This window comes from Lepus europaeus, chromosome 16 (assembly GCF_033115175.1).
Source record: "Lepus europaeus isolate LE1 chromosome 16, mLepTim1.pri, whole genome shotgun sequence".
NCBI lineage: Eukaryota > Metazoa > Chordata > Mammalia > Lagomorpha > Leporidae > Lepus > Lepus europaeus.
Window position 1 is genome coordinate 18,466,024 of NC_084842.1, and position 26,538 is coordinate 18,492,561.

Consider the following 26,538-nt stretch of genomic DNA (forward strand, 5'->3'; position numbering starts at 1 on the left):
CACTAGAGTGTAAGCTCTTTGAGATGAAGGACCTTGAATTTATTATTCACTTAAGTATTACCTGTCACACTAGTGGCACTAATATGGATTTGTGGGATGTTAGTGAGTACATGCTTGTATACTTCATATATTTTAATATATATACTTAATAAACTGTAGTAGATTTCGCTTTGGTTATGACAGAAGGAGGAAAAGAAATTCCTTGTATTTATCTTCATTCTTTTATATTATAAAATACACATATCAAGTACTAAAATGTGACTTTCTCCTGCCTGTGATTAGATTAAATCATTTTCATTTCATAGATCATTATCATATGAATGGTACTGTTTGCTGAGTTAATATTTATCTGTTTCAATTTAAAAATATAAAGTTGCATAAAGTACAAAATAACGAAATTTTATTTAATATTCTGCTGTTAATTATTATCACCAACTTTTAAGTGATTTTTAATTATTTTAAAGATTTACTTGCCTATTTGAAAGGCAGCATGACAGAGAAGAGGGAGACAGAGAGAGAGATCTTTCTTCTGCTGGTTTACTCCCCAAATGGCTGCAACAGCCAGATCTGGGCCAAACTGAAGCAGTGATCCAGGAACTCCATCTAGGTCTCTCACATAAGTAGCAGGAGCCCAGGTACTTGGACCATCTTCTGCTGCCTTCCCATGTGCGTTAGCAGGAAACTGGATCAGAAGTGGAGCAGCTAGGCCTTGAACAAGCACTCCGATATGGGATGCCAGTGTCACTGGTGGCAGTTTAACCTGCTGCACCTCCAGCACTGGCCCTTAAAAGATTTTTTTTATAGATAGTGTTGATTTCTTAAGGTTTAATAGTATGCTAAGATGTTCTGATGGATTTACCAGTGTCAATGCACTGTATGAAGTTATTACATGTTTTTACTTTGAAAATAAATGATGAATACTATCAATAATAATATATTCCATATAACAAAAACCAAATCAGATTATAGAGGTCATGTTAGTTTTAATTCTTAGAGGAGTTGAAGAGGAACAGTGCAGCACCATGGTAAATTGATAAGGGATGGCATAAACTGTGTATTCTTTGTGTCTTCTATGAATGGAGAGCATACTCTCCTATATGGGTCAGCCTCATTGTGCCAGCTGTTAAACACGTTGCCTCTTCCAACCTTTGTGTTAGCTAGGAGCTGCTGAAACGTCTGTGCTCTATTTGTCTTTAGTGATTGCTCTTTCTCATATTCAGGATTTTGGCTTTAGAAGTCTTTTACAAACACACAATCTAGATTGTCCATAATTTTATATAATGAAATTCTGTGTATTTTTCAGAGTATATCCTAGTTCTTAAATTTTATATTTATTATTTAGTTTATTGTATCACTCCCCACTAAAATGTCAGCTTCATGAGAGAAGAGACCTTTGCGGGTAAGCTTACTTCTTGCTATTAGGTGCTTAGTAGATACTTTGAATGAATTACAAGACATTAAATCTTACTTCATTACCAAAGTTTTAAAAGTTTGTAACTGTTTTCATTGAAAATATAAAGATACACCATATAGTTTTCTGTCCACTGTGAACAATGTAGTCTTCCACCAATATTTCTGTAATCATATTTGGTACTGTGCTCTAATATTAAATGATGCCCATAAGATCCTTAATTTATGCTAAATGGTCTCAGATTACAGCATTGTTCACATTTGGCCTTAAGATACATATTTTAATCACAACAACATTATGAACTCTTTAATAAAAAAGGACCAAAAGTAAGGAACTACAGTGGTTGACACTTGTATTTATGTTTGCAGACTTATTGGGCAGAGACAGTCACTGTATTCATCTGAGTTTTATTTTTATGGTGATTTTTTTCATGGTTAAAAATGTTATTCTTTTTTTTTTAAGATTTATTTTATTTATTTGAAAGTCAAAGTTACAGGTAGAGCCAGAGAGGGGGGGGGGTCCACTTTTTCACTCCTCAAATGCTTCAATGGCTGGAGGATCCGAAGCCAGGAGCTAGGGCCTTCTTCTGGATCTGCCACGTGGTTGTAGGGGTCCAAGGATTTTGGCCATCTTCCACTGCTTTCCAGGCCCATTAGCAGGGAGCTGGATCAGAAGTGGAGCTGCTGAGATTCAAACCAGCACCCATATGGGATGCTGGCACTGCAGGCTGGGGCTTTAACCACTATACCACAGCACCGGCCCCTAAATGTTACTTTTTAAAGATATTTCATAAACTACTTGATCTATATATTTCTTGCTATGACAGTTGAAGAATAAACTCTTCTCACCTTTTATGGTTTTTATTGATTTTTATCTCTTGTTTATCACTGTAAAAGTAAATAACATATTTGTGTTTTTTAATCTGTTAACTACAAATGATACTTCTTAATTCCCCAACTTGTAACATGAAGATTAGCAAGGGCAACCTTCCCTATCTTCTGTTCTCTTTTTGATTTATCTACCAAATCCTGTTAACTCTACTCCTGCGTTGCCGTAGTTGATGGCACTGACATTCTATAGTGTAATAATAATTAGATCTGTGCTCTATGTGTTGACATAAGAGTCTGAAAGGAGATAAACAGCATTGATGTCACTGTGCTTCCCTAAATGACAGCTGTTGCAAAGTAGTGTTGTTGTGCGTTCCTATTCTGCAGTGCTCTTGTTGGTGATCTCTGCCTCTCTCAAAAAAAATGTTCAGAACAGTCTTTTCCATCATCAGTTTATCAGAATTATACATTTTAATTTACTACTTGTTTGGACCTTTTCTGTTCTTTTCCTTTCCTTTTTCCCCCAATTTTGGTAACCTTTTTCCCAGCTGTGGGAGCAAATGTGTCTTATTGCTAGGGTCTTAATGTCTTTCAGCTCCTTCTGATTTTAATGACGGTTTAGAATCTGTTCTCTTCATCTTGTCTAGTTAAAGTGTTGCTCTAAATTGTACTGGATGCTTTATAGTTTCATAGTTAAGACTATAGCTTTCTTAGGCACCTTATACTCTTTTTGCCTTATCACATTTCTAATTGGCTTTTTTCCTTGTAGTGCTTCAGATTCTGTTTTTCATTTATACTACCTTTTCTGTCAGTTATGCTAAGGTGATTTCCGAAGAATGTGTGGTAGGTGAATTTCAGGTTCTTCACATTTCTGAGAACATGTTTGTTTAAACTTGATTATTTGGCTCAATATAAAATTGTGCATCAAAAATGACATCCCAAACGCTGAGGAATGTTTCTATTTGCTGTTACCTAGTGTTGCTAATATCCAGTCCAATTCAAGCCTGGTTGTTCTTGTTACATTTTATTTTTTTCTAAAAATATTTAGGATACTCTGTTTATCGGTGATGTTATAAAATGCTGCAGTATTTCTCAGTTTTGCTGTTTTCTCATTTCTCTTATTCCTTATTGGGGAAATAATTTTTATAGGACTTCTTTCTTCCTTTATTTGAAAGGCAAAGTTAGAGTGGGCCAGGGGAGGGGGAAAAAAAAAATATTCCGTCCACTGGTGCACTCCCCACATGGCCACAACATCAGGACATGGGCCAATCCAGAGCCATGAGATTCCTCCAGGTCTCCCACGTGAATACAGGGCACTAATACTTGGGCCATACTCTACAGCTGTCCTAGGTGCACTAGCAGAGAGCTGGATCATAAGTGGAGCAGCCAGGACTGGGGACTGCACTCGCAGCCATATGGATCGACAGTATTGCAGGTGACAGCTTTAACCACTACACCACAGCACCAGCCCCAGGGGAAATAGTTTTTAATCTAAAGATTTGGTCTTTTTTTAATTGTGTTGTTCTAGAAATAGAATTTCCTTTGCTTTATTCTCTTCTCTTTCTGGATATCTTTCTGTTTGAAAGTTGGATTAATTGAATTATACTTCCAAGTCTCTTTCTCTCACTTCTCCCATATATTATGCCTAGGTCTTCTTTTATTCTGTTTAAATAAATTTTAAAAAATAAAGTTTTTATTTAATTGAAAGACTGAGTGACAGAAGGAGAGACACAGAAAGAGAAAGATCTTTTATCTGCTGGTTCATTCCCAAAATTGCTGCAACAGCTGGGGTTGAGCTAGGCTTAAGCCAGTAGCTTCATTTGAGTCTCCCATGTTGGTGTTAGGGGCCAGCTATTTGGGCCATTATCTACTGCTTTTCCAAGCATATTAGTTGGGAGCTGCACCATAATTGGAAGAGTGAGGACTCAAAAACTCAGATATGGGATGCTGGTGCTGCAAGAAACAAGTTAATTTACATCACCACAATGCTGGCCTCTGTCCTGCCAATTTCACTTAACTCTGTCTTTTAATGTTGGCATATTATTCAAGTGATCATATTTTAAATTTGTCAGTTTTTCTGTCCGTTTTTTGTTACCACATTTTTCTTTTGTATTTGTGTGTATGTGTGTACTGTTGGCTGAAGCAGTCTGTAATTGGCCCTGAGCATCCCTGTATGTTCTCACTGAGTGTGTCAAGAACAAAGTGTAGGCTTATTATCAGATATTATAAAAAGTAGTAACTCTGGGGCCAGCATTGTGGCATCACAGGTACAGTCACCAGCTGCAATGCCAGAATCCCTAGTGGGTGCCAGTTCATGTCCTAGCTGCCCCACTTCCAATCCAGCTCCCTGTTAATGGCCTGGGGAAAGCAGTAGAAGATGGCCTGAGTGCTTGGTTCCCTGTACCTATATGGGAGACCTGGATGGAACTCCTGGCTCAGCCCTGGGTGTTGTGGCCATCTGGGATGCCAACCAGCAGATGGAAGATCAGTCTCTCTTTCTGTGTCTCTTTCTCTCTAACTTGGACTTTCAAATAAATACATATTTTTTAAAATAGTAACTCTTCTGAACTTAATGTTTTTCTCTTGCAACACAGTTAGCTCTATGTGCAGGTGTACCTTTGTGTCACCCTGTGATTCTTGGAGGCTTAGGGAATGAATGCATTCAGAAGCGAAATCATAAAATACTTTGGAGATAGGTATTTGGTGTAGTGATTAAGATGCCGTTGTCTCATATAAGAATGCCTGGGTTCAGTACCTGCCTCCGTCCTGATCCACATTTCCTGCTAATGGGGACCCTGGTAGGCAGCAGTGACAGCTGAAGTAGTTGGGTCCCTACCAATCACATGGCATCTCTGGATTAAGTTCTCAGCTCCTAACTTCAAACTCCTCACCGTAGTGAGCATTTTCATGGTGATCCAGAAGCTGGGACCTGTCTTTCAACCTCAAATCATTCATTAAAACAAATGAAGTCTTTTGATTCAGTACCCATGAAACAGTAATAGACTAGCATGTTAGCTTGTACATAGGATAATGTTTCATGCCCTGCACATTTTTTGACAAAATGCTCTACTTTGACTTTTTATAGGGATATTAAATTTTAATTTTTAATTAATTTTTTTGACAGGCAGAGTGGACAGAGAGAGAGAGAAAGGTCTTCCTTTTTCTGTTGGTTCACCCTCCAATGGCCGCTGTGGCCGGTGCATTGTGCTGATCTGAAGCCAGGAGCCAGGTGCTTCTCCTGGTCTCCCATGCGGGTGCAGGGCCCAAGGACCTGGGCCATCCTCCACTGCACTCCCGGGCCACAGCAGAAAGCTGGCCTGGAAGAGGAGCAACTGGGACAGAATCCGGCGCCCCAACCGGGACTAGAACCTGGTGTGCCGGCGCCGCAAGCGGAGGATTAGCCTATTGAGCTGGGGCGCCAGCCTTAAATTTTAATTTTAATGTTTTGACCCTTTAACTGGAGTCATTTTTGTATGTTTGTAACATTGTTTTTAATCATGTCAGGTTTTTTTTCACATACATGGTAATTTTTTTATATTCTAGATATTAACAGAAAAGGCAGCATTGGGAGTATTGACAAATGTTTGTGTCTGCAGTTCAATATGAAGTTTTATTTAGGACCTCAGCTTTTAGTTTTATTTATTTATTTTTCTAATCTTTGGAGTCTTACAAATTTAGTGTTTGTGCCTAGCTTACCACATTGTAGTTGCCTTTGAAAGTGCACTTTTTCTCCATCAAAACTTTTCTACAAGCCTTCTGTTTAGATATTTCTTAATCTATTATGTGCAGTAATTCTACTCCAACACTTTTTGTTACTGTAGAACTGTTTCTTTTTATTTCTTTGCTTCTATTTTTGGGAATTTTTTTAATGTTTTAGCAATAACTTGTTGCCTCATGTTTGTATTACTGTGCTTATTTACTTCTAGTAATAACATTCTCCTGTTTATACTCTTGCTACATCTAAATATAAACCTTTATCTGGAAAAATCAATAAAATGTCCAATAAAATGGATTCAATGAGTAAATATGGTCTTAGAGGAGAGTTTTATTGTGCCATCTGGTTTAGCTGCTTAGGGAATTTTTTGCTTACTTTAATGCAAATGCATTAAAAATGCATATATAATAATACACCCATAACTCTGTTTATAACTTTAGGACGTATTTCCTTATAATTTTTTTTCTGTCAAGCTTTATTGCAAATGTTCTCCAAAATTGCCCTTTGCCTTTTAATACAAAGAATTAGAAAATTCAACTTACATGTGTAGAAGTAGGGGATCACAAAATGTTTTTGTCTCCTAGAACAAGATTTTTTTAAATTTAAAGGTCTGGCTAGACTTGTGTCCCATGTAATCACTGTTACAACTAACTTTGTCCTCATAGCATAGTCTTAAGAAATACGTAAATGAATCATTGTGGTTGTATGGCTATAAAACTGTTAATGACAGTATAATTTAAATTTCATATAATTTTACATGCTATAAAATATTTCTTTGTATTTTTATGATCATCTAAAAATATCAATGTATTTTTAGCTTGTAGTCCACAAATGGACTGGCCAATTCTTGCCCTATCATTTCTTGTTTTACCAGCAGCTTGTGAATACTTGAATACTGATGTGTGTGCTCTGCCCCGTTGTCCTTATCAGGCAAGCTAATGAAGAATACCAAATATTGGCTAACTCCTGGCGCTACTCATCTGCTTTCTGTAACAAACTCTTCTTCAGTATGGTGGATTATGATGAAGGGACAGATGTTTTTCAGCAGGTAAAAGAGTTTTGTTTTATTTTGGGAATATATAACATAGTTGGTTATGGTTTATGCATCTTTATTTGCCAAATAAAATAACAATTCATTGAGCAGGTTAACATATGCAGTAAATAGTTACAATAAATTCTGTGATATGATTAAAATAATCACAACTAATGTTATCTTTATCATTGTATGGTTTTTGATGTTAATATGGTAGACACGTTTTGACCTTTGTACTGTAAAGGAAAAACTTTTTTCAGCATGTGGTGACAGTTTGTGTGCATTAATCTTATTTTGATATTTAAGCAAATGTGATTTAAGTTGTACTTTGTATACATTTTTGACATTTTACATAAAACTCAGTGCAACTTTTACTTAACCTTGATTTCTTCCAGTATGGTATATAAATCTCAGACAATTACACCTCTAAAGTAGTAAGTATGTATATGTGTTTTCTCTAGGTTGTGGGCTGAATTGTGTCTCCCTAATTCCATATGTTGAAAATCAATGTGATTGTATTTGGAGATAGGGCCTTTACAGAGGTAATTAACGGTAAATGTGTCTATAAATCAGATAGGACTAATATTTGTCTAAGATAAAAAACATCAGGGGAGCATGTGTGCTGAGAAAAACGCCACATGAACACACGGGGAGAAGACTACGATATGGAAGTCGGGAAGAGACGCCTTACCAGAAACCATCCCTGCTGGCACAGGAATCGTGGACTTCTAGTCTCCAGAACTGGGAGAAAATGAGCTTCCTTTATTTAAGCTGTCTAGAATGTGATTTACTGTTAATGCAACAAGTAAAAGATTACCACTGTTGATTACAGTCTTCTCTATAGAGCAGTGTTGGATTTTGGTATGACAATGCTAGTTGTCCTGAGTGTTGTTTTGATTGGGTCACCATCCTTGTTAGTGATGAGGGCTTATAGTCCAGGCCCTGTCCTAAATGCTTCAAATGGATCTTCTTATTTAGCTTCACAATGATCCATTGAGGGAGATGTTGCTGCCATTTCACATACAAGTAAATTAAGGTATGGGGATGTGTTGGTTACTCACAATTACAAAGACTGCATAATTTATAGCTAAAATTTGAACCCTGGAGGCTGGCTTCCAGAACTCTAGTAGCTCCTAATAATGTTGCCTTGTAGTTAATAATTTTTTTTTCTGTTTTTATTACCTGATCATCTTTTTCAAATTAAAACTTGTTGCAGTACTGAACATTTGTGGGTGTAGTTACCTTGTACTGCTTCATTTTTCTCACCTGATACCCTTTATCATATTATGTTCTAGGTCATGAAGAAGCATTTAGCTTTATAGAGAATCTAGCCGGCAAATTGTAAATGGTCCATCTGTGGGTAGTTTCGCTTATTTGCTTCCAGGTTGATTATTTTTCAATCTTTGCCAGTTACTAGTTGAATAAGAGGATTTGTTTCTTTTTGCCTTCATTACTCTTTTCCTATCATTATTATTCACTTATTCCTCCATGAATTTATTTTGATGTATCCAAAATAAATCGGATGTTTATTTGTATCTTGAATGTTTCTTTGTATTAATCAATTCAGTAAATATCATTGAGTGCCTACTATGTAGGGGCAATATTGACAAGAAAAGTGTACATATAAGAAGCTTTCAAATTAGAAACATAATAGTACTGATAATGTCATAATAGCAAACATAAGCATATACTTTCTGATAACTTTATAAGGGAAAATTATGGTACCACAGGAATCAAATATTATTTCATGTGATTTATAGGACTCTATAGAATATTAGGAAAATTGGCCTTGGACATCATCAGATGGAAGTTGTACTGATTATACATGTGTATATTATACATGTATATTATACATTGTGTATTATAGATTATATATATTTATATATAAATTCTCCCTACTACACTAGTCAGCTGGGTTCAGCCTGACTGCTGGAGCAGGGGCTTTATGCCCAAATGCTTACCCAAACCATTTTGTAAGCTAAAGAAAGTGGGTTGGGTTTAGTCTGGTTATAATTATATGCTAAATATCTTTTTTATAAATTTTAATGGAAGCACCCATATCACTTTGCTCCTGAGTACTGTGAGAAATAAAATTATATAAATAACCATGCATTCCTATTCCAGCACTTCTTCCAAAACATATTTGTGAACTCCATGACCTACCATCGCACAGCTTCAGTCATTCCTACAGGACTCATACAGAGCTGAAAATATTTTACCATTATATAAATAATCATGCAAATAAACCATGTATTCAGCTCTTGGTCTCATTGTTGGAGAAGCTTCTAGAAGACATGTTTGACCTCAGTGGGAGAGAAACAGTTCAGCTCTGTCTCTGTTGAAGACATGCAGGCCACATGTAGCTAGATATGTTTTTCAAAAAAAGACTCAAAAGCAAACTGCTGTATGAAATTTCTCTATCTTTAAAATACTGGACTACTCAGATTTTAAAAAGAAAAAAAAAACTTTATTGGACATCCTACTTCTAGCTTTATACCAAGCACTAACTATTGATTGCTTGTATGTCACTATGTAACTATATGATTAGATATAATCAATAAATACCTTTATATGCTTTAGACCTAATTTTTTAAAAAGTTCAACATAGATATGAGAGATGAAGACAATATCGTTATAATTGAAAACTTCCTCAGGTTAATTTTGATTCAGCAGAATTGCTGGTACAGAACTGCTTTGTCTTTTGCAATACCTAGCCCCTGGCAGAGCAATAACACTTTTCATTTTAGAATGGAGAAATGCATAAACATTATAGCAGTTAATGGTTTCTAGGAGGAATTAAAACCTATGAAATTAAGAAGTAGACATTTTACTTCATTGGAAGAATACTAAAATTTTTAACCCTTACATGTTTTCTTTCCTGCTAACTATGGAGTCATTTTTGTCAAAGCAATCTCAAAATTGATGTTTTAAAGTACTATCAGCAATAGTGTGTTATCTGAAGAAAATAATTGTAACAGGGGTAGAAATTTGGTAATTTCTGGTGTATGGGAACTTGCTAAAATACTTTCAGCTCTGAATGAGTCCTGTAGGAATGACTAAAGCTGTGCGATGGTAGGTCATGGAGTTAACAAATATGATGTTTTGGAAGAAGTGCTGGAATAGGAAACAGCTCTCTGTTCTTTTTGTGTTTAGCCTAGGGAATTTGTATTTTTTAGTTAAAGGAAGGCTTTGAGTTACATGGTTTTTTACATCTGAACGTCTAGGCATTAAGCCTTAGTCTGTATTTTCAGATCTAATGCAGGAAGTAAAGATGAAGAGAACATCTTCCCTGTAATATTAGATTTACATGTTGGCTGTAGCTATCTCTTGTACATCCATGATAAAAACATCATAGTACTAGTGGTTGAACTCTGTAATTAAACACAATTATTCTTAGGTGTTTAAATTTTAACTGAAAAGTGATCCCTGTAAAATTTCAGAGTGGAAAAAGAGAGGGAGGAGATGTACAATTTGGGACATGCACAATCAGACTTGCCCCAAATGATGGAGTTAGAAATGTGCCAGGGGATTCCAATACAATCCCATCAAGGTGGCATGTACCAATGCCATCTCACTAGTCCAAGTGATCAATTTCAGTTCACATTCGATGGCTCTGATAGGTCTAAGAATCAAAGGGATCACACAAACAAGACAAGTGTCTGCTAATACTAACTGATATAATCAAAAAGGGAGAGAACGATCCAACATGGGAAGCAGCAGACACAGCAGACTCATAGAATGGCAGATGTCCTAAGCAGCACTCTGGCCTCAGAATCAGCCCTTAAGGCATTCGGATCTGGCTGAAGAGCCCATGAGAGTATTGTAGGCATGGAAAGCCAAGACACCATGGAAAAGAAAAAAAGAAGAAGACCTAAATGAAAGATCTCTGTGAGTGAGATCCCAGTGGAAAGAACGGGGCCATCAAAGAAGGAGGTACCTTTCTCTGAAGGGAGGAGAGAACTTCCACTTTGACTATGACCCTATGGGAATAAGATCAAAGTCGGCGAACTCTAAAGGCTTCCATAGCCCTGGCAACTCATGACTAGAGCCCTAGGGAGATTACTGACGCCATGAACAGGAGTGTCAAATTGTTAAGTCAGCAACAGGAGTCACTGTGTACTTACATCCCATGTGGGATCTGTCCTTAATGTGTTGTCTAATGTGCAGTGATGCTATAACTAGTACTGAAACAGTATTTTTACACTTTGTGTTTCTGCGTGGGTACGAACTGATGAGATATTTACTAATTATGATCTTCTGTATATAAAGATAATTGGAAATGAAAAAAAAAAACCTGGTGTTAAATTGGAAATGGCATAGAAAATTAATTAATTTTTAAAAAAATATTATGTAGGATCTCTGTCTTTAATGTGCTGTACACTGTTATTTAATGCTATAACTAGTGCTCCAACAGTATTTTTTTTTCACTTTGTGTTGCTATATGGGGGCAAACTGTTGAAATCGTTACCTAATATATACTAAACTGATCTTCTGTATATAAAGAGAATTGAAAATGAATCATGATGTGATTGGAAGGGGAGAGGGAGCGGGAAAGGGGAGGGTTGTGGGTGGGAGGGAAGTTTTGGGAGGGGGAAGCCATTGTAACCCATAAGCCGTACTTTGGAAATTTATATTCATTAAATAAAAGTTTAATTAAAAAAAATCATATGTCTTGAGTGGGAGAGCTAAGGGGCGAAAGGAACTTGTCAGCATCACTAAAAGTATGTAACATTCAGAACCATTGCTGAGAAATGGGGCAAGATAGACTTCTGATACACAGAGGTATATGCACACATATATACACAAGCACACATGTATATCATATATGTATATAAGGGGCATATTCTTATTTGTAATAAGGATGCATGTACATTAAGGTGTATGTTATAGTCTGTATGATGTCTGTATTGCAGGAACTTGTTTCTCTAATTCTATCTTCATGAAATTGTTCAAAATTTTTATTAAATTGTTTATGAAAAATTCTTACATTTTGTTAGAGTTCAGAAAGCATTATGATAGAGTAATAATGAAGTATCTCAATCAGAAGATCTAAGTTTACAGTTCAGCTTTGTCTCATGATATCTACTTGATCTTTGGTAAATTTTTTATGTGATCTTAGACCTTTACCTCCTCTTGTGTAAGAAGGAAAATGGTAATGTGTTTCTCATAGGACTGTTGGAAATATTCAAATGAGATACTGTTGTATGTATGTTTAACTCTATGCCTAACATATGAATGTTCATTAAATAGTTACTACTATTATAACATTCCAATAATATTGTCATGCAGCCTCATACCTACCCAGACTGCCTTATTTTTGCAGATATTTGCTAAATCTAAATTCTGTAGAAATAATCAAAAGGTAGGGTAAAGGTATGAGAACAAGAAATGAAACAGGGGTGTCTAAACCTTGCCTTAGTTCCTGCTACTGTGACAGAACACCTGAGACTGGATAATTTTTTTTTTTTTTTAAAAAACTTTTATTTAGTAAGTATAAATTTCCAAAGTACAGCTTATGGATTACAATGGCTTCCCCCGCCCCATTAACTTCCCTCCCACCTGCACCCCTCCCATCTCCCGCTCCAGACTGGATAATTTTTAAGAAACAAAAATGTATTCACTCACAGTTCCAGTGGCTGAGAAGTCCCATATGTGAGGGTATCAGCTTGAGGCAAGGTACTATTTGCTGTATCATGGCAGAAGGGGAGGGGGCTGAACTTGTTTATAATAGCACCAATCCCACCCAGCACTTAGAGATCTCCTAAAATCTCACCTTTTAATACTGTTAGAGCTGAAAATAGATTTAAACATGAATTTTGGAGGGACATATATAAACCATAGGAAATATGGCCAATTGATCTTTATCCATACTATTTGAAGAGTAATACTATAGGCATGGAGTTTTTATTGTATTTGTAATACTAAAATGAGAAAATTTTGATATGGAAATGTATCTTTTAGATATTCTGTTCTTTGGAGCTTAACTCTCTGAAGCCCTATAAAGTGATTTGGAGTCATATTGTGCATATGACAGCTGTAGTCAGAGTTCAGTTAGAAGGCTGCAGCTGTTTGAGTCATGACTGTAAATTGTTATCATTGGTAGATAAACTTTTACTTAAGTACCTTAATTTGATGTCAGCTATGATCTAATGTTTATGCCATTTATTTGCTTGTGATTTTTGTTCTCATTGGGAAGTATAAAACTGTATTTCAAGTCAATAGCCAAAAATCTAGATTTTTTTCTTTAAGGCATTTTTCATAATTCCCAGGCAGCAACAGTTGAGTTTTTTGTTGTTTACTGTTTAAATTAACCAAATTTGTGTGTTAGATATTATATTGTTAGTAATCATTTATATTGGGATATTATCCTATTTAGTATAATTTCAAATGGAAATGACTTTTGACAAAATATTTCCAGTAGCTCTTTTAAAGCAGTTGAATTAATGAAGAAATTGATCAGAAAAAGACTATCATAGGCATATTCTCTGGTAAAGTGAAATTTTAGATCAAAAATGTTGGTTTCTGTTGCAAAGTCACATTTGTTACAAAAAAATAAGTCTTTAAATTTTTTAATTGGGAACCCAGTCCACTTATAAGTTGGAAGCAGTTCCACAGTGTGTTTATTTTTCATCACATTCCCGTTCTTTTTAAAATAAATTTATGAGGTAAAATTAAGGATCAGTCACAATATTTCTGTGTTGTACTTTCTTTCAATAACTTCTTTTACTTTCTAGAATTTTATATTAGAATAAAGAATGAAATACAGGGCACAGTTTAGCAAATTAATAATGTATTTTGAGGGTCCAGAGAACTTAGTCAAATTCACCATTCCTTTTTCATTCAATAGTTGCATTAAATTGAATGAGCAGAAATTAAGCCCTGGATAGCCTGTTAGATTTTCATAATAAATACTGCGTTTCTAAAATTTTATGGAAAATATATAAAATGTTAGTTCAACATTATATAAAGAATAGTGAGGTGGTGTTTAATATTTTATCTCATATTTTCTAGCTCAACATGAACTCTGCTCCTACTTTCATGCATTTTCCTCCAAAAGGCAGACCCAAGAGAGCTGACACTTTTGACCTTCAAAGAATTGGATTTGCAGCAGAACAACTTGCAAAATGGATTGCGGACCGAACAGATGTTCATGTATGTTTTATTCCCTGAAGATTTAATAATAGGCTAATTAATCTGGTTTGTTCATTGCAATAAGTACTCAGAAATATGAATATATATATACACACACAGATATAGTTTCTCTTGGATATTTCTCATTACATAGAGAAAACCGTGATTGACAACTACACACAAGAAGCTGAATTTTAACTGATTAGTTGAATTCAGCTGGTTTTTAGAATAACGATTTATGGATGTTTTCAAAATCATTAAGGTGTACATGTTGGTCACAAAGTAATTTCTTCCTAAATTCTTTTACGATTTATTTATTTGAAAGAGTTACAGAGGGGCAGAGGCAGCAGACCAAGAGTGAGAGACAGAGACAGAGAAGGAGAAAGTCTGCCATCTGCTGGTTCACACCCCGAACAGACGCAAGAGCTGGGGCTGGGCCAGGCCAAAACCAGGAGCCAGGAGCTTCTCCCGGGTCTCCCACACAAGTGCAGGGGCCCAAGGACTTGGCCATCTTTTGCTGCTTTCCCAGGTGCATTAGCAGAGAGTGTGATTGAAAGTGGAGCAGCTGGGATTCGAACTGGCACCCGTATCGGATGCTGGCATAGCAGACGACGGCTTAATCTACTGTGCCACAGTGCTAGCCCCACAGAGTAATTTCGCAGGTTAAAAAACACTGAAAATGGTTCAAGTTACTATCAACGAAATTCTAGTTAAGAAGTGTATAATTTTTATCTATCTTTGGCAAATAAGAAAATGTAGTTCTGAGTTTACAGCCTTGTAGAAAAATACCTACTAGCATATCTGCCCTGAGACTGTAAATTTATAGAACTATTCTGATTGCATGTGTCACCTCTTTTTTATGAGTATAAAAACTGAAGAGAGTTTAGAAAAATATTTCTAGTCTGATCTAAATTTTTTTCTTAAAACATGAATTTGAATATTGAAAAAAAAGAAAACATTTATTCTAGAAAGCAATGAACCAAAATCTTGTTGGTGGTCTATGTGAAGGGCTTATGGCAATTTTCCCTCTCATCTCACCATTCTTTTCTATAGTGAATAAATATGATCCGGTATTTCAGAAATAGATTAATTCTGCAAGTAATAATAAAAAAACCATTAACTTTTATTTACAATGTGAGCACATTTATCCTGAGTCAAGGAGGTTGTCATGTGTTTCTTTTTTTTTTTTTACCAACATCACTTAAAATTATTTGATAGATTTTAATAGTGTTCAGATAGTTAAACTTGTTTCCTGATTCTTCTGGTTTTGAACTATTTTGGAACACATGTTGTTAGGATCCATGAATAATGATTTCAAAGACTATTACTAACTTTTTATAAGAAATGCTGATTTTTACATAGAAATTATTTTAACCTGCCTGCCTGCCACACTTAAATGTTAATAATTATACTTCAAAAGTATTTAGAGATTATTTAAACTTTAAAAATTGAAAAGTACAAATAGGGCAGTATATACTCTTCACTGAATTTTATTTTTTTTAAAAAAAGGTAAATTACATTCCTAGAAATTCATGAACATGATTTAGTTTATCAATTTAATGGGTAGTGATAATACTTTTATGTGAGCTAGTACTGTCAATAATAGAATTTTGTCAATTAACCTAGTATCATACATTTTCACCTTTTCTACAAATCCATTCTGCAGTTAGTCATTTCATTTAGATGTTAGATCTTCTAAAAGCATTTTTTAAATCTGAAATATTCCTGCACCCTATCCTTTAAACACATTGACATTTTGAAGAATGCAGCCCTTCCTCTCTCACTGTTTAAGTAGAATGGTAATCACATGGTCTTCCTGATGTTTGCTCATGATTGAATTCTGCTTTTGCATTCTCTGCAAATGTCTGCTCCTATCTGTAGATACACAATGTCTGTATGTACAACTTGGATGACACTAGATTTGAACATTTGGGCAATGTGTTTCCTATACTTCCATTGTATAATAACTGGTCCTTATTTTACTCCTTTGTAGTTATTAAGCTGGTTGTGTAGAGAAACTTTATGATCAAGCAAATATCCTGTTATCAAAATTTTCTCTTAGCCTCTAGTGACGATTCTTGCCAAATCCAGTTTTGATCATGATTGCTGCAAAATGCTGAATTCAGTTCTAGTTTTCCATTCATATTTCTAGTTGCCCCTTAACTTTTCCCCCTCTCTTATCTGTCTGTCTCATCTAATCTATCTAATCTATTTCTGCATTCCATCCATCCATCCTTCTATCTGTATATGTATATATATAAAATCATGTCTTTATCATTGGTATAGACTCACAGACTTGATTTTATATTATGCATATTTTCAGAAATGTCTGCATATTATGTTTTAGCTTCTTACCAAAAACTTCTTGATTAGGAAAAGATTGCCTCTCCCGGGGCTTATCTATTACTAAAGATAACAAAGGACCCAGCCAGAGGCATGTCTTTTTTTTTTTTTTTTTAAAGATTTATTTATTGAAAGGTAGAGTGACAGAGGCAGAGAGAGACAGACAGACAGAGAGAAGTCTTCCATACGCTGGTTCACTCCCCAAATGGCCACAATGGCTGGAGCTGAGCTGATCTCAAGCCAAGAGCCAGGAGCCAGGAGGTTCTTCGGGGTCTCCCACGTGGGTGCTGGGGTCCTAAGGACATGGGCCATCTTCTGCTTCCCCAGGGCATAACAGGGAGCTGAATCAGAAGTGGAGCAGGTGGGACTTATACCGGTGCCCATGTGGGATGCCGGCACTGTAGGCAGCAAATTTACTCGCTACGCCATAGTGCTGGCCCCAGAGGCATGTCTTTTTGATAGAACCTTACCTCTTTCCAGCTCTTCATGTCAAAAGACAATATTTCTTTGCTATAATTATCCCAGAGCCAGGAACCAGGCAACTAGAGAACTCCTCCCAGCCCCATAGGCCAGAGCCTACTAGAATTATGCAAACTGCTTGACTCTCATCTGTTCACCCTATGCTGCCTTGCCTTTTCTGTGGACATGCTGCTAATTGCAGTAGCAGAAACCTTTCAGTTGCTCCTGTCTTCTGCTTGACTACTTGATGGTTTCACCTGGCGCTGCATGGCATAGGGTGCTCCTATCTCTAGGACCTGTGAGTGTTGTCAGCTTTGTTTTTTCCTGAGCATCTACTGTCTCCTCCTGTGGCTGGCTATACCTAACCTAAAAAAGAATACACCTCCTCCTTCCCCAATGCTTTGTAATTTACTGCTGTTCATAATAATTTTGGTGCTAAAATGGCCCTAGAGTTTGACTTGTGGGAGCCTCTTCATGCTGCCTTCTGTGTCCTTGTGACATACCTCCATCATTGTCTTCTAACTGTATTTTTTTTTAAAGATTTATTTATTTATTTGAAAGAGTTACACAGAGATAGATGGAGAGGCAGAGAGAGAGAGGTCTTCCATCCACTGGTTTACTCCCCAAATGGCCACAACGGCCGGAGCTACACCGAACTGAACCCAGGAGCCAGGAGCTTCTTCTGGGTCTCCCACTCGGGTGCAGAGGCCCAAGGACTTGGGCCATCTTCTGCTGCATTCCCAGGCCATAGTAGAGAGCTGGATCCGAAGTAGAGCAGCCAGGACTCGAACCTGCACCCATATGGGATGTCGCTGCTTCAGGCCAGCATGTTAACCTGCTGCACCACAACACAGGCCCCTTAACTGTAATTTTTTAAAATTCCTGACATAATTTATTCCAGACACGTCTTGTTAGCATTCTGTTAGACATGTCTTTGGAAAGCCTTGGTTTCTTTTAGTGGGGAATGCTGTTAGAACTGAAATTTGTGTGTATTTTAGAAATTGTGTTAATACCAATTAGATTTTTTTCCCTAAAAAAGTAGAGTAGCCTTAGCTTTAAAGGACTCCATGAAGAAGGTGAACAGATGGTCCACAGAATGGGAGGAAATATTTCCAAATCATATTGCTGATAAGGAATATATATAGACATATATGTATGCATGAATACATATTAAATCTAAAGTATTAAGTTAAATTAGATTAAATCTAATATAGTTTATATATGGTGCCATTACAACTCAATAATATAAAAAATAAAACTCAGGTAAAATGGGCAAAGGATCTAAATAAACATTTTTTCAATGAAAATGTATATATACCCAATAAGGACATGAGAAGATGCTAAACACTGTTAGTTGTCAAGGAAATTCAAATCAAAACCACAGTGAGATACCACATTACACCCATTAGTGTGGGTAAACCTGTAAGTCACATCGTAATTGTTGGTGAGGAAGTAGAGAAACTGGACTCCTCATACACTGCTAATAGGGTCGTAAAATGACACAACCACTTTGGAAACACTTTGGCCATTCCTCAAACTTTATGACCCATCATTCCAATTCTAGGTGTCTACATAGGAAGTGAAAGCATGTTTCTGCAGTAACTTGTACCAGAATATTAATAGCATTAATCATAATTGCCTTAAAGTAGAAACAACTCACATGTTCATCAATTGTTGAATGAATAAATAAAATGTGATATAACTATATAAGGAAATACTACTTAGCCATAAAAATAATGACATATCCATGTATGTTACAGCATGGATGAACCTTGAAAACATTATCTAAGTGAAAGAAACCATGGGGCTGGTGCTGTGGCGTAGTGGGTAAAGCCACCAACTGCGGTGCTGGCATCCCATATGGGCTCCGGTTTGAGTCCCAGCTGCTCCATTTCTGATCCAGCTCTGTGCTGTGGCCCGGGAAGGCAGAAAAGGGCCCAACTCCTTGGGTCCCTGCACCGGAGTGGGAGACCCAGAAGAAGCTCCTGGATTCTGGCTTTGGATCAGCACAGCTCTGGCTATTGCAGCTATCTGGGGAGTGAACCACCAGATGGAAGACTCTCTCTCCCTCCCTCCCTCTCGGCCTCTCGCTCTCGCTCTCGCTCTCGGCCTCTCTTTCTCTCTGTGTAACTCTGACTTTCAAATAAATCTTAAGAAAAAGAAACCAGTTACCACACAGCTTACGTTAGATTAAAGACCAGAATAGGGATATCTGTACAGAAGGAAAGTGGGTTAGTAGATAGTTAAGTATGGAGGTTGGAAGTTCTAAGTGAGATAGTGAGGTGATTAAAATGTTCTGATGACTGTGATGATGGTGGTGGCATGTATCTATGAATATAATAAAAACTATATATTTTGAATGAGTGAATCATGAGATGTGGATTATATCTCATTAAGGCCATGAAAAAGTCTTTTCAAAGGTTCTACTTGGATGTAATATAAGTATTATGCTGCTGTCTTACCCTTTCTATTTTCTGGGTGACCTCATGGTCTGTGGGTGAACCAGAGTGGCTTTGGGTTGAGTTATATGAACAGATTTCATGTGCTTGAGTGAATTCATGTAAGATTAAGAACAAACCTTTATATAAAGTCATGACGTTTTTGATAAATGTATTTTTGACTCCTACGGAGTGTAAAAGTAATGTGATTGCTAGGTGCAATCATGTGGTATATTTCTCAGTGACTAGGGAGGGCTAGGATATGCTTATGAGAAAAAATTAGTATTTCTTTGATTTTTAAAATTCTCATTGCGTTTTTGCAGATTCGGGTTTTCAGACCACCTAACTACTCTGGTACCATTGCTTTGGCCCTGTTAGTGTCGCTTGTTGGTGGTTTGCTTTATTTGAGAAGGAACAACTTGGAGTTCATCTATAACAAGACTGGATGGGCCATGGTATCTCTGGTATGTTATGATATTATACTTTATTTCCTATATTTTTGATAAATAGTGAAACTTTTATAATATAACTTGTATTAGCAACGTGAACCATGTTGTTACTATAATGAAAACAAAGTTGAGTGGGAAGAATTAACTTCTGAGGACTTGGATGATATAGTTTTACTTCATTATCAGTCTAAATTTTGCTGTCTTTCTTCTACTTCTCACAATTAAAATGTAATGTCTCTATGTAGTTGGCATACTAAAGTGTTACATAAATATTTTAAATGCATTTGGAAATATAAGAACGAATTAGGATAATTTCCAAACTGAAGAGATTTGGAAATATGCTCATTCAGCTGTTTATTTATTTTTGTCCCACAACAGTTGTTGCTTGGGTTTTATCTACCTCATGGTTGGAAACCTTTTTTCTTTCAAGCACCGTTGGTATATTTATAAGTCATTTGCAGGCTCTACAAAATTATGAACTTCAAAACTAGCCTGCGTAGATTTTTTGAATTTTGAGTCCCGCCTGCAGTTGCCTTGCCAGGGCCAGACCAGATGAACTCGTGGGCCATATGTAGCCTGTGGACTGGATGACATCTACCCCTGATCAACATGCGTGACTGTGTTTAGGTAGTAGAGATGAACAGTGTGCCCGTATTCTGCCATGGGGAGGTAATTAGGGAGTATTAAAAGAATACAGAGAAAAGGTAACTCACCTAGAGTAAAAGGGATCAGGGCAGGTTTCCTGGCATGAACGGAATTTGAAGGGTAAATGAAGTTCTGCCATAGGGGGACCACATAATCAGCATTTGCAAAGCCTCGAATATTCAGAGAACTGTGACTCTGTGTGGCTAGAACAATGCTGGCCAGGCAAGAATGAGGAAGAGATAGAGCTGGAGAGGAAGAATGGAACAGTTTGATCTACATGCTAGAGGGAAGCCATGAAAGTATTCCAGAGATACATGCCCTGTTTAGGAACAATCATTCTGATAAAAATGGGAAATTGATTGAAGTGGGTAAGTGTGGCAGTTTGAAGACTGGTTAAGAGCATTAGAAGCATCCAGGTGAACAAGATCCTGTTTCAGTTTGTACAAAAGTATTTTTTGTTTTATGATTATGATCATACTGAATATCTTAAAGTAATTAGTAAAATGAAAAATACAAGCATTATATAATTCAAATATATGCAGATGATGATACTATGCCTGCTGATTAAAATGTTGGTGTTATAAATAGTACCAGAAAATGTATGCTATGCAAATAGACTTTAAACTGTTACTAGAGAATAAAATGCTTCCTGATATATAGAGGAATATTTTTCATTTTGCTTTTCTATATTTCTTGGGAGACTTATAACTGTTTAAAGCAAAAAAAAGTTAGCATTATGTTAATTGATGAGTTTATATTCTGTGTGTCTGTTTATGACAATAGTGGATAGAAAAAGATGAATTGAACTGTGCTGTTATGTTGTTCCTATATCTTACCATGCATGGTTCAGCATCAAGTTTAAGTTATTTGGAATGTGTTTAAAATGGACATTGTAATTCCCAGAGGAACCACCAGAAACATACTATAATGTGATATAGTCAGAAAGCCAATGGAAGGATTGAAATGGGATGCTCTGTGTGTATGTGTGTGTGTGTAAAATGAGCTCAAAATAAGGTATGAAAGGAAGAAAAAAAGAAAACTGCCTGGAAAACAATACAGATAAAACATGACAGACCTATATACAATTATATCAGCATACTTATGTACATTAAATATAAATGGACTTAACTTCATTCAAAGGGCAAATATTTTCACATTGGACTAAAGTGCTACAGCAAAGTGTATGTTTTCTTGGGAAAACCCCTTGAAAGGAAATGATACTGAAAACAAAAGAATAGAAATATACACACCAAGAAAGACATTAAATAAATGGAGAGAGATACTGTATCCAAGGATCATAAGACGTAATATTGCTATTTGACATTTTCTTCAAATTTATCTGAAGTGTACTTTCTCCTGGCTCTCCTCATTTAACTTTGATATTTGACATAGAGACCCTTGGTCACTTGCATAGAGAAAGATACTGGCCTAATCCCTAGTGTTGCTTATCTTATTTTTTTTTTTTTTAAGATTATTTATTTGAAAGGCAGAGTTACAGAGGCGGAGGCATAGAGAGAGAAGGAGGGTCTTCCAAGTACTAGTTCACTCCCCAAATGGTTGTAATGGCTGGAGCTGCTCCAAACTGCAGCCAGGACCCTGGAGCTTCTTTTAGGTCTCCTATGTGGGTACAGTGGCCCAAGTACTTGGGCCATCCTCCTCTGCTTTCCCAGGCCATAGCAGAGAGCAGGATCAGAAGTAGAGTAGCCGGACGTGAACCAGCACCCATATGGGATGCCGGCACTGCTGGTGTCAGCTTTACCCACTATGTCACAATGCCAGCCCCGTGTTGCTAGGTTTGAAAAGTTGATAGGTCTTGGTAAAGAATGTCAGGGCTCTTCCATTCATCCCTAGGCTTGTCAGGGTATGTGAATCATGGATCCATCTGGGGCTGTCGCCATATACACCTTGCCAAGGTTGTCTGTCTCCTCTCCTTGGACCCCCATCCCCAACCTCATGTCTTAAGGATGTGGTGCAGAGAGCCCCATGAGAGCAACAGGCCTGGCCACAAATCTGTTCCTGACTGACAGTTCCTCTAATGGAGGTTGGAGGCAGAGGGTGGAAGTTTCCGGCCGAGCCTGGGGTTCTGTAGAGGAAATGCTGCAGCCTGCTGAGGGAGGCTACAGCCAGTCAGCTCAGGCGCCTTCCCTATATGCAGCGCTGTGTGGCACTGTGACAGTTTGTGGGTGGCACCTGGTTTCCACCGTTATGCTGCTTTTTTTGTCCTGATCAGTCTTTGAGGCAAGAAGCACTGAGATGTACGTGAGGAGCCAGCATCACAGCACAGGGGAGTCAAACTGAATGCATGATAGGCTGACTAACTGGCAGATAACGTGGAAGTGGCCGGTCACTAGCACCGCTCCTGCAGGCACCACTGCTGCTCCCTCAGTGGCGGCTGAAAGCAGAGATCCCTGCTAATCTATCCAGCCTGGCCACATTCGCTGAGTTTGACGAGATTACCTCCTTGATCTCGAAACAGTACTAAGAAAATAAAAAGTATATGCAAACAAATTGGATATCCTGAAGAAATGGATAAATTCCTAAAAACATACTCTCTACAAAGATTAAGTTCTGAGGAAGTAGAAAACCAAAACATAAAAAGTTTGTGTCTTGTCCCTCTTTTTTTGGTTAGTTATGGCAATAGGCAATAGTGAATCAATTTGGTTCATTTTTTCTAAACAAAACCCCCAGCTCTTCATTTCACTGTTCTTTTGTATTTTTTTTTCAGTATTGTTTATTTTTAAATTATTTTGGGGCTGGCGCCGTGGCTCACTTGGTTAATTGTCAGCCTGCAGTGCTGGCATCCCATATGGGTGCTGGGTTCTAGTCCCAGTTGCTCTTCTTCCAGTCCAGCTCTCTGCTGTGGCCTGGGAGGGCAGTGCAGGATGGCCCAAGTGCTTGGGCCCCTGCATCCTCGTGGGAGACCAGGAGGAAGCACCTGGCTCCTGGCTTCAGATCGGCATAGCTCTGGGCGTAGCGGCGAGTGAACCAACGGAAGGAAGACCATTCTCTGTCTCTCTCACTGTCTATAACTCTGTCAAATAAAAAAAAAAAAATCTTTAAATTATTTCGTTCCTCCTACTAAATTTGAGTTTGCTTTGTTGTTATTTTTCTAGTTCCTTGAGATGCATTGATAGCTAATTTGTTTGGTGCCTTTCCAATTTATTGTTGTAGGGAACAGTTGCTGTAAAATTCCATTGTAACATTTGTTTTGCTATATCCAATAACTATTGATACTCTGCATTGTCATCCTCATTCGTTCCCAGGAATTTTTTGATTTCCCATTTCTTCTGTGTCCCACTGTTCATTCAGGAGCATGTTGTTCAGCCTCCATATGTTCGCATATTTTTTTTAGAGATTGCAAAGTTGTTCATTTCCAGCTTCATTCCATTGTGATCAGAGAAGATGCCTGCATGATTTTACTTCTCTTGAATTTGCTGAGACTTGCTTTATGGCTTAGCATTTGGTCTATCCTAGAGAAAGTTGCAAGCACTGATGAGAAGAATGTATATTCTGCAACTGTGGGATAAAAGGTTCTGAAGATATCAGTTGCGTTCATTTGGTCCATAGTGTAAATTATCTTTGTTTTTGTCTAGTTGATCTGTACTGAAAGTAAATACTGTTGTATTTGAGTCTGTATCTCCTTTTCCCAGTAACACTTGTTTTAAATAGCCTTTATGTTGAAGGTTTTCTTTGGAACATGGTGCTAAATTAGTTCCAAAGGTCTCCATTTACCTCTTCAAAGTCAGACATGTGGTAAGGAAAAAGAAAACCTCTGAAAGTGAACTTCCAAATTGCTAAAAGACATAAAACTAATGATGTAAATTATATTAGTATAAGTGGTTCCAACAAAGAAAACCAGCAGAGGCAGTATCAGATGCTCCCCTTGTATAGAACTTCTGTCATGAGTAGGGAAAAGGAGTGTTGAAGGGCCTCAAAAATCAGCAGCACATCAGGAGCCTCCCTGAGTAGGAATAGCAGTGATCTGACCTTCCCATGGAACTGTTTCCTAGGTGGGGGGCAGAACTCAGGAAGCACATTAAAATCTATTAAAACTAAGTCGCTTATTTTGGAAGGTAGTGATTATGTTTTTTGTTGCTAGTGGCACCTGAAGAAATCAAGGGAGAGAGTTTTTAGTGGTAGAAAGTTTAGTACTAGAGTATCTCCTGAGTTTGGTTAGGTTCTGAGAGATAAAGAAAGTGTGGCTATATGCAGTGCTATGTTCCAAGGAAACAGCCAGTATTCTTTCTTTCTTTCTTTTTTTTTTTTTTTTTTGTTACTGTCATGGTACCTGGCACCATTTTTTTTTAATTAGCTTCTCAATCATCTGGAAAGAAAACATTCTAGAATAACATCATTAAAAACAGCTCTGGTAAAGCACAGTCACTACTACGTATCATGAAGCAGGTACAAGATATTTTACATTCACAGAAGTATGATACAGTACTGTCCTACATCTATAATATTAGAGGATACAATTAAAAGGCATTATTTGAGACTTGATTCTACTTTCCCAGCAGAGTACTAGAGTATCTCCTGAATTTGGTTAGGTTCTGAGAGATAAAGAAAGTGTGGCTATATGCAGTGCTATGTTCCAAGGAAACAGCCAGTATTCTTAACAACAACAACAAATCATTTGGCTTTGAAATACATTCCTATCCCAAAGTAGCTTCTTAGTTTTCCAAATATAAGGGACAAGAGAATACAAGGATTTAGCAATGTCTATTCAAATCTTTTATAATAAAATACTTCATAAATAACAATATTTCCCTTAGATAATATCTTACTAGAATGAGGTTGCCTTTCATGCAAATTATAAAAATCATTCTGGTAAGATCCAAAATAGAGTTACAAGGAGAGATGAATATGTCAAATACTATAATTTAGAACACAGATGGCCGATTGGTAGAGGGTAGTAACTGGTACATGGCAAATCTTGCTTGTGAATACAGAAGCAAAATTCTTTTTAAAAATGATTTATTTGAGAGGCAGACTTAGAGGAAGAGACACAGAGAGTGGTCTTCTAGCCACTGGTTCGCTTCCCAACTGGCTGCAAAGACTGGATCTGAGCCATTCCGGAGCCAGGAGATTCTTCCGGGTCTCCCCCATGGGTGCAGGGACCCAAGCACTTGGGTCATTTTCCACTGCTTTCCCAGGCCACAAGCAGAGAGCTGGATCTGAAGAGGAGCAACAGGGACAAAAACCAGCACCTATATGGGATGCAGCACCACAGGCAGAGGTTAACCTACCACGCCACAACACCAGCCCCCAGAAACAAAATTCTTAAAAAACAAAATTGGTAGCTAAATCCAGCAGTTTTACAAAATAGTAAAAATTAGGTTGTAAGGATGGTTCAGCAGTAAGGGAATATAAATCAATTATAAACTATCACTGATTAATGGAAATAAGATTATGAATATGATTATATACCATAACAAAAGAGAGTGTATGGGCCGGCACTGTGGCTCAACAGGCTAATCCTCCGCCTAGCGGCGCCGGCACACCCGGGGTTCTAGTCCCGGTCGGGGCACCGGATTCTGTCCTGGTTGCCCCTCTTCCAGGCCAGCTCTCTGCTAAGGCCCGGGAGTGCAGTGGAGGATGGCCCAAGTGCTTGGGCCCTGCACCCCATGGGAGACCAGGAGAAGCACCTGGCTCCTGCCTTCAGATCAGTGCGGTGCGCAGGCCGCAGTGCGCCGGCCGCGGCGGCCATTGGAGGGTAAGCCAATGGCAAAAGAAGACTCTCTCTCTCTCTCTCACTGTCCACTCTGCCTGTCAAAAAAAATAAATAAAAATTAAAAAAAAAGTAGTCTCGGTTAGGGAAAAAAATGGCAGAGCAAACTCTACCAAATTAGAGGGACATAATGGACCTACGTGGAGGGCGTGGGCACTCACGGCTCGGGACTCCAGCAGCCGAGAGCCTCCACACAGTGCTGGAAAGTGAGGCGAGGCTAGATTGCAGCAGCCTGAGCCACTGGGGAAAAGCTGCACAAAGAGCCTAGAGGGAGCCTGGCTTGGAGCCCCTTGAGGGAAAGTGTAGCAGCCAAACTAGAGGAGAAAAAAAAAAAGGACAGACCCATTTTTCTCTCCCCA

General features: G+C 37.6%; 1 protein-coding gene across 4 annotated transcripts in view; it reads left to right on the forward strand.

The window, feature by feature from the left end:
- TUSC3 (tumor suppressor candidate 3) overlaps positions 1 to 26,538 on the forward strand; it is a 213,113-nt gene that overhangs the window by 93,066 nt on the left and 93,509 nt on the right. For all 4 annotated transcript variants that reach the window (XM_062213666.1, XM_062213664.1, XM_062213665.1 and 1 more), the window contains exons 3-5: positions 6,884 to 7,001; positions 13,998 to 14,138; positions 19,681 to 19,821. In XM_062213666.1, coding sequence (XP_062069650.1) covers positions 6,884 to 7,001; positions 13,998 to 14,138; positions 19,681 to 19,821 — 400 coding nt within the window. The remainder of the gene's footprint in view (positions 1 to 6,883; positions 7,002 to 13,997; positions 14,139 to 19,680; positions 19,822 to 26,538) is intronic.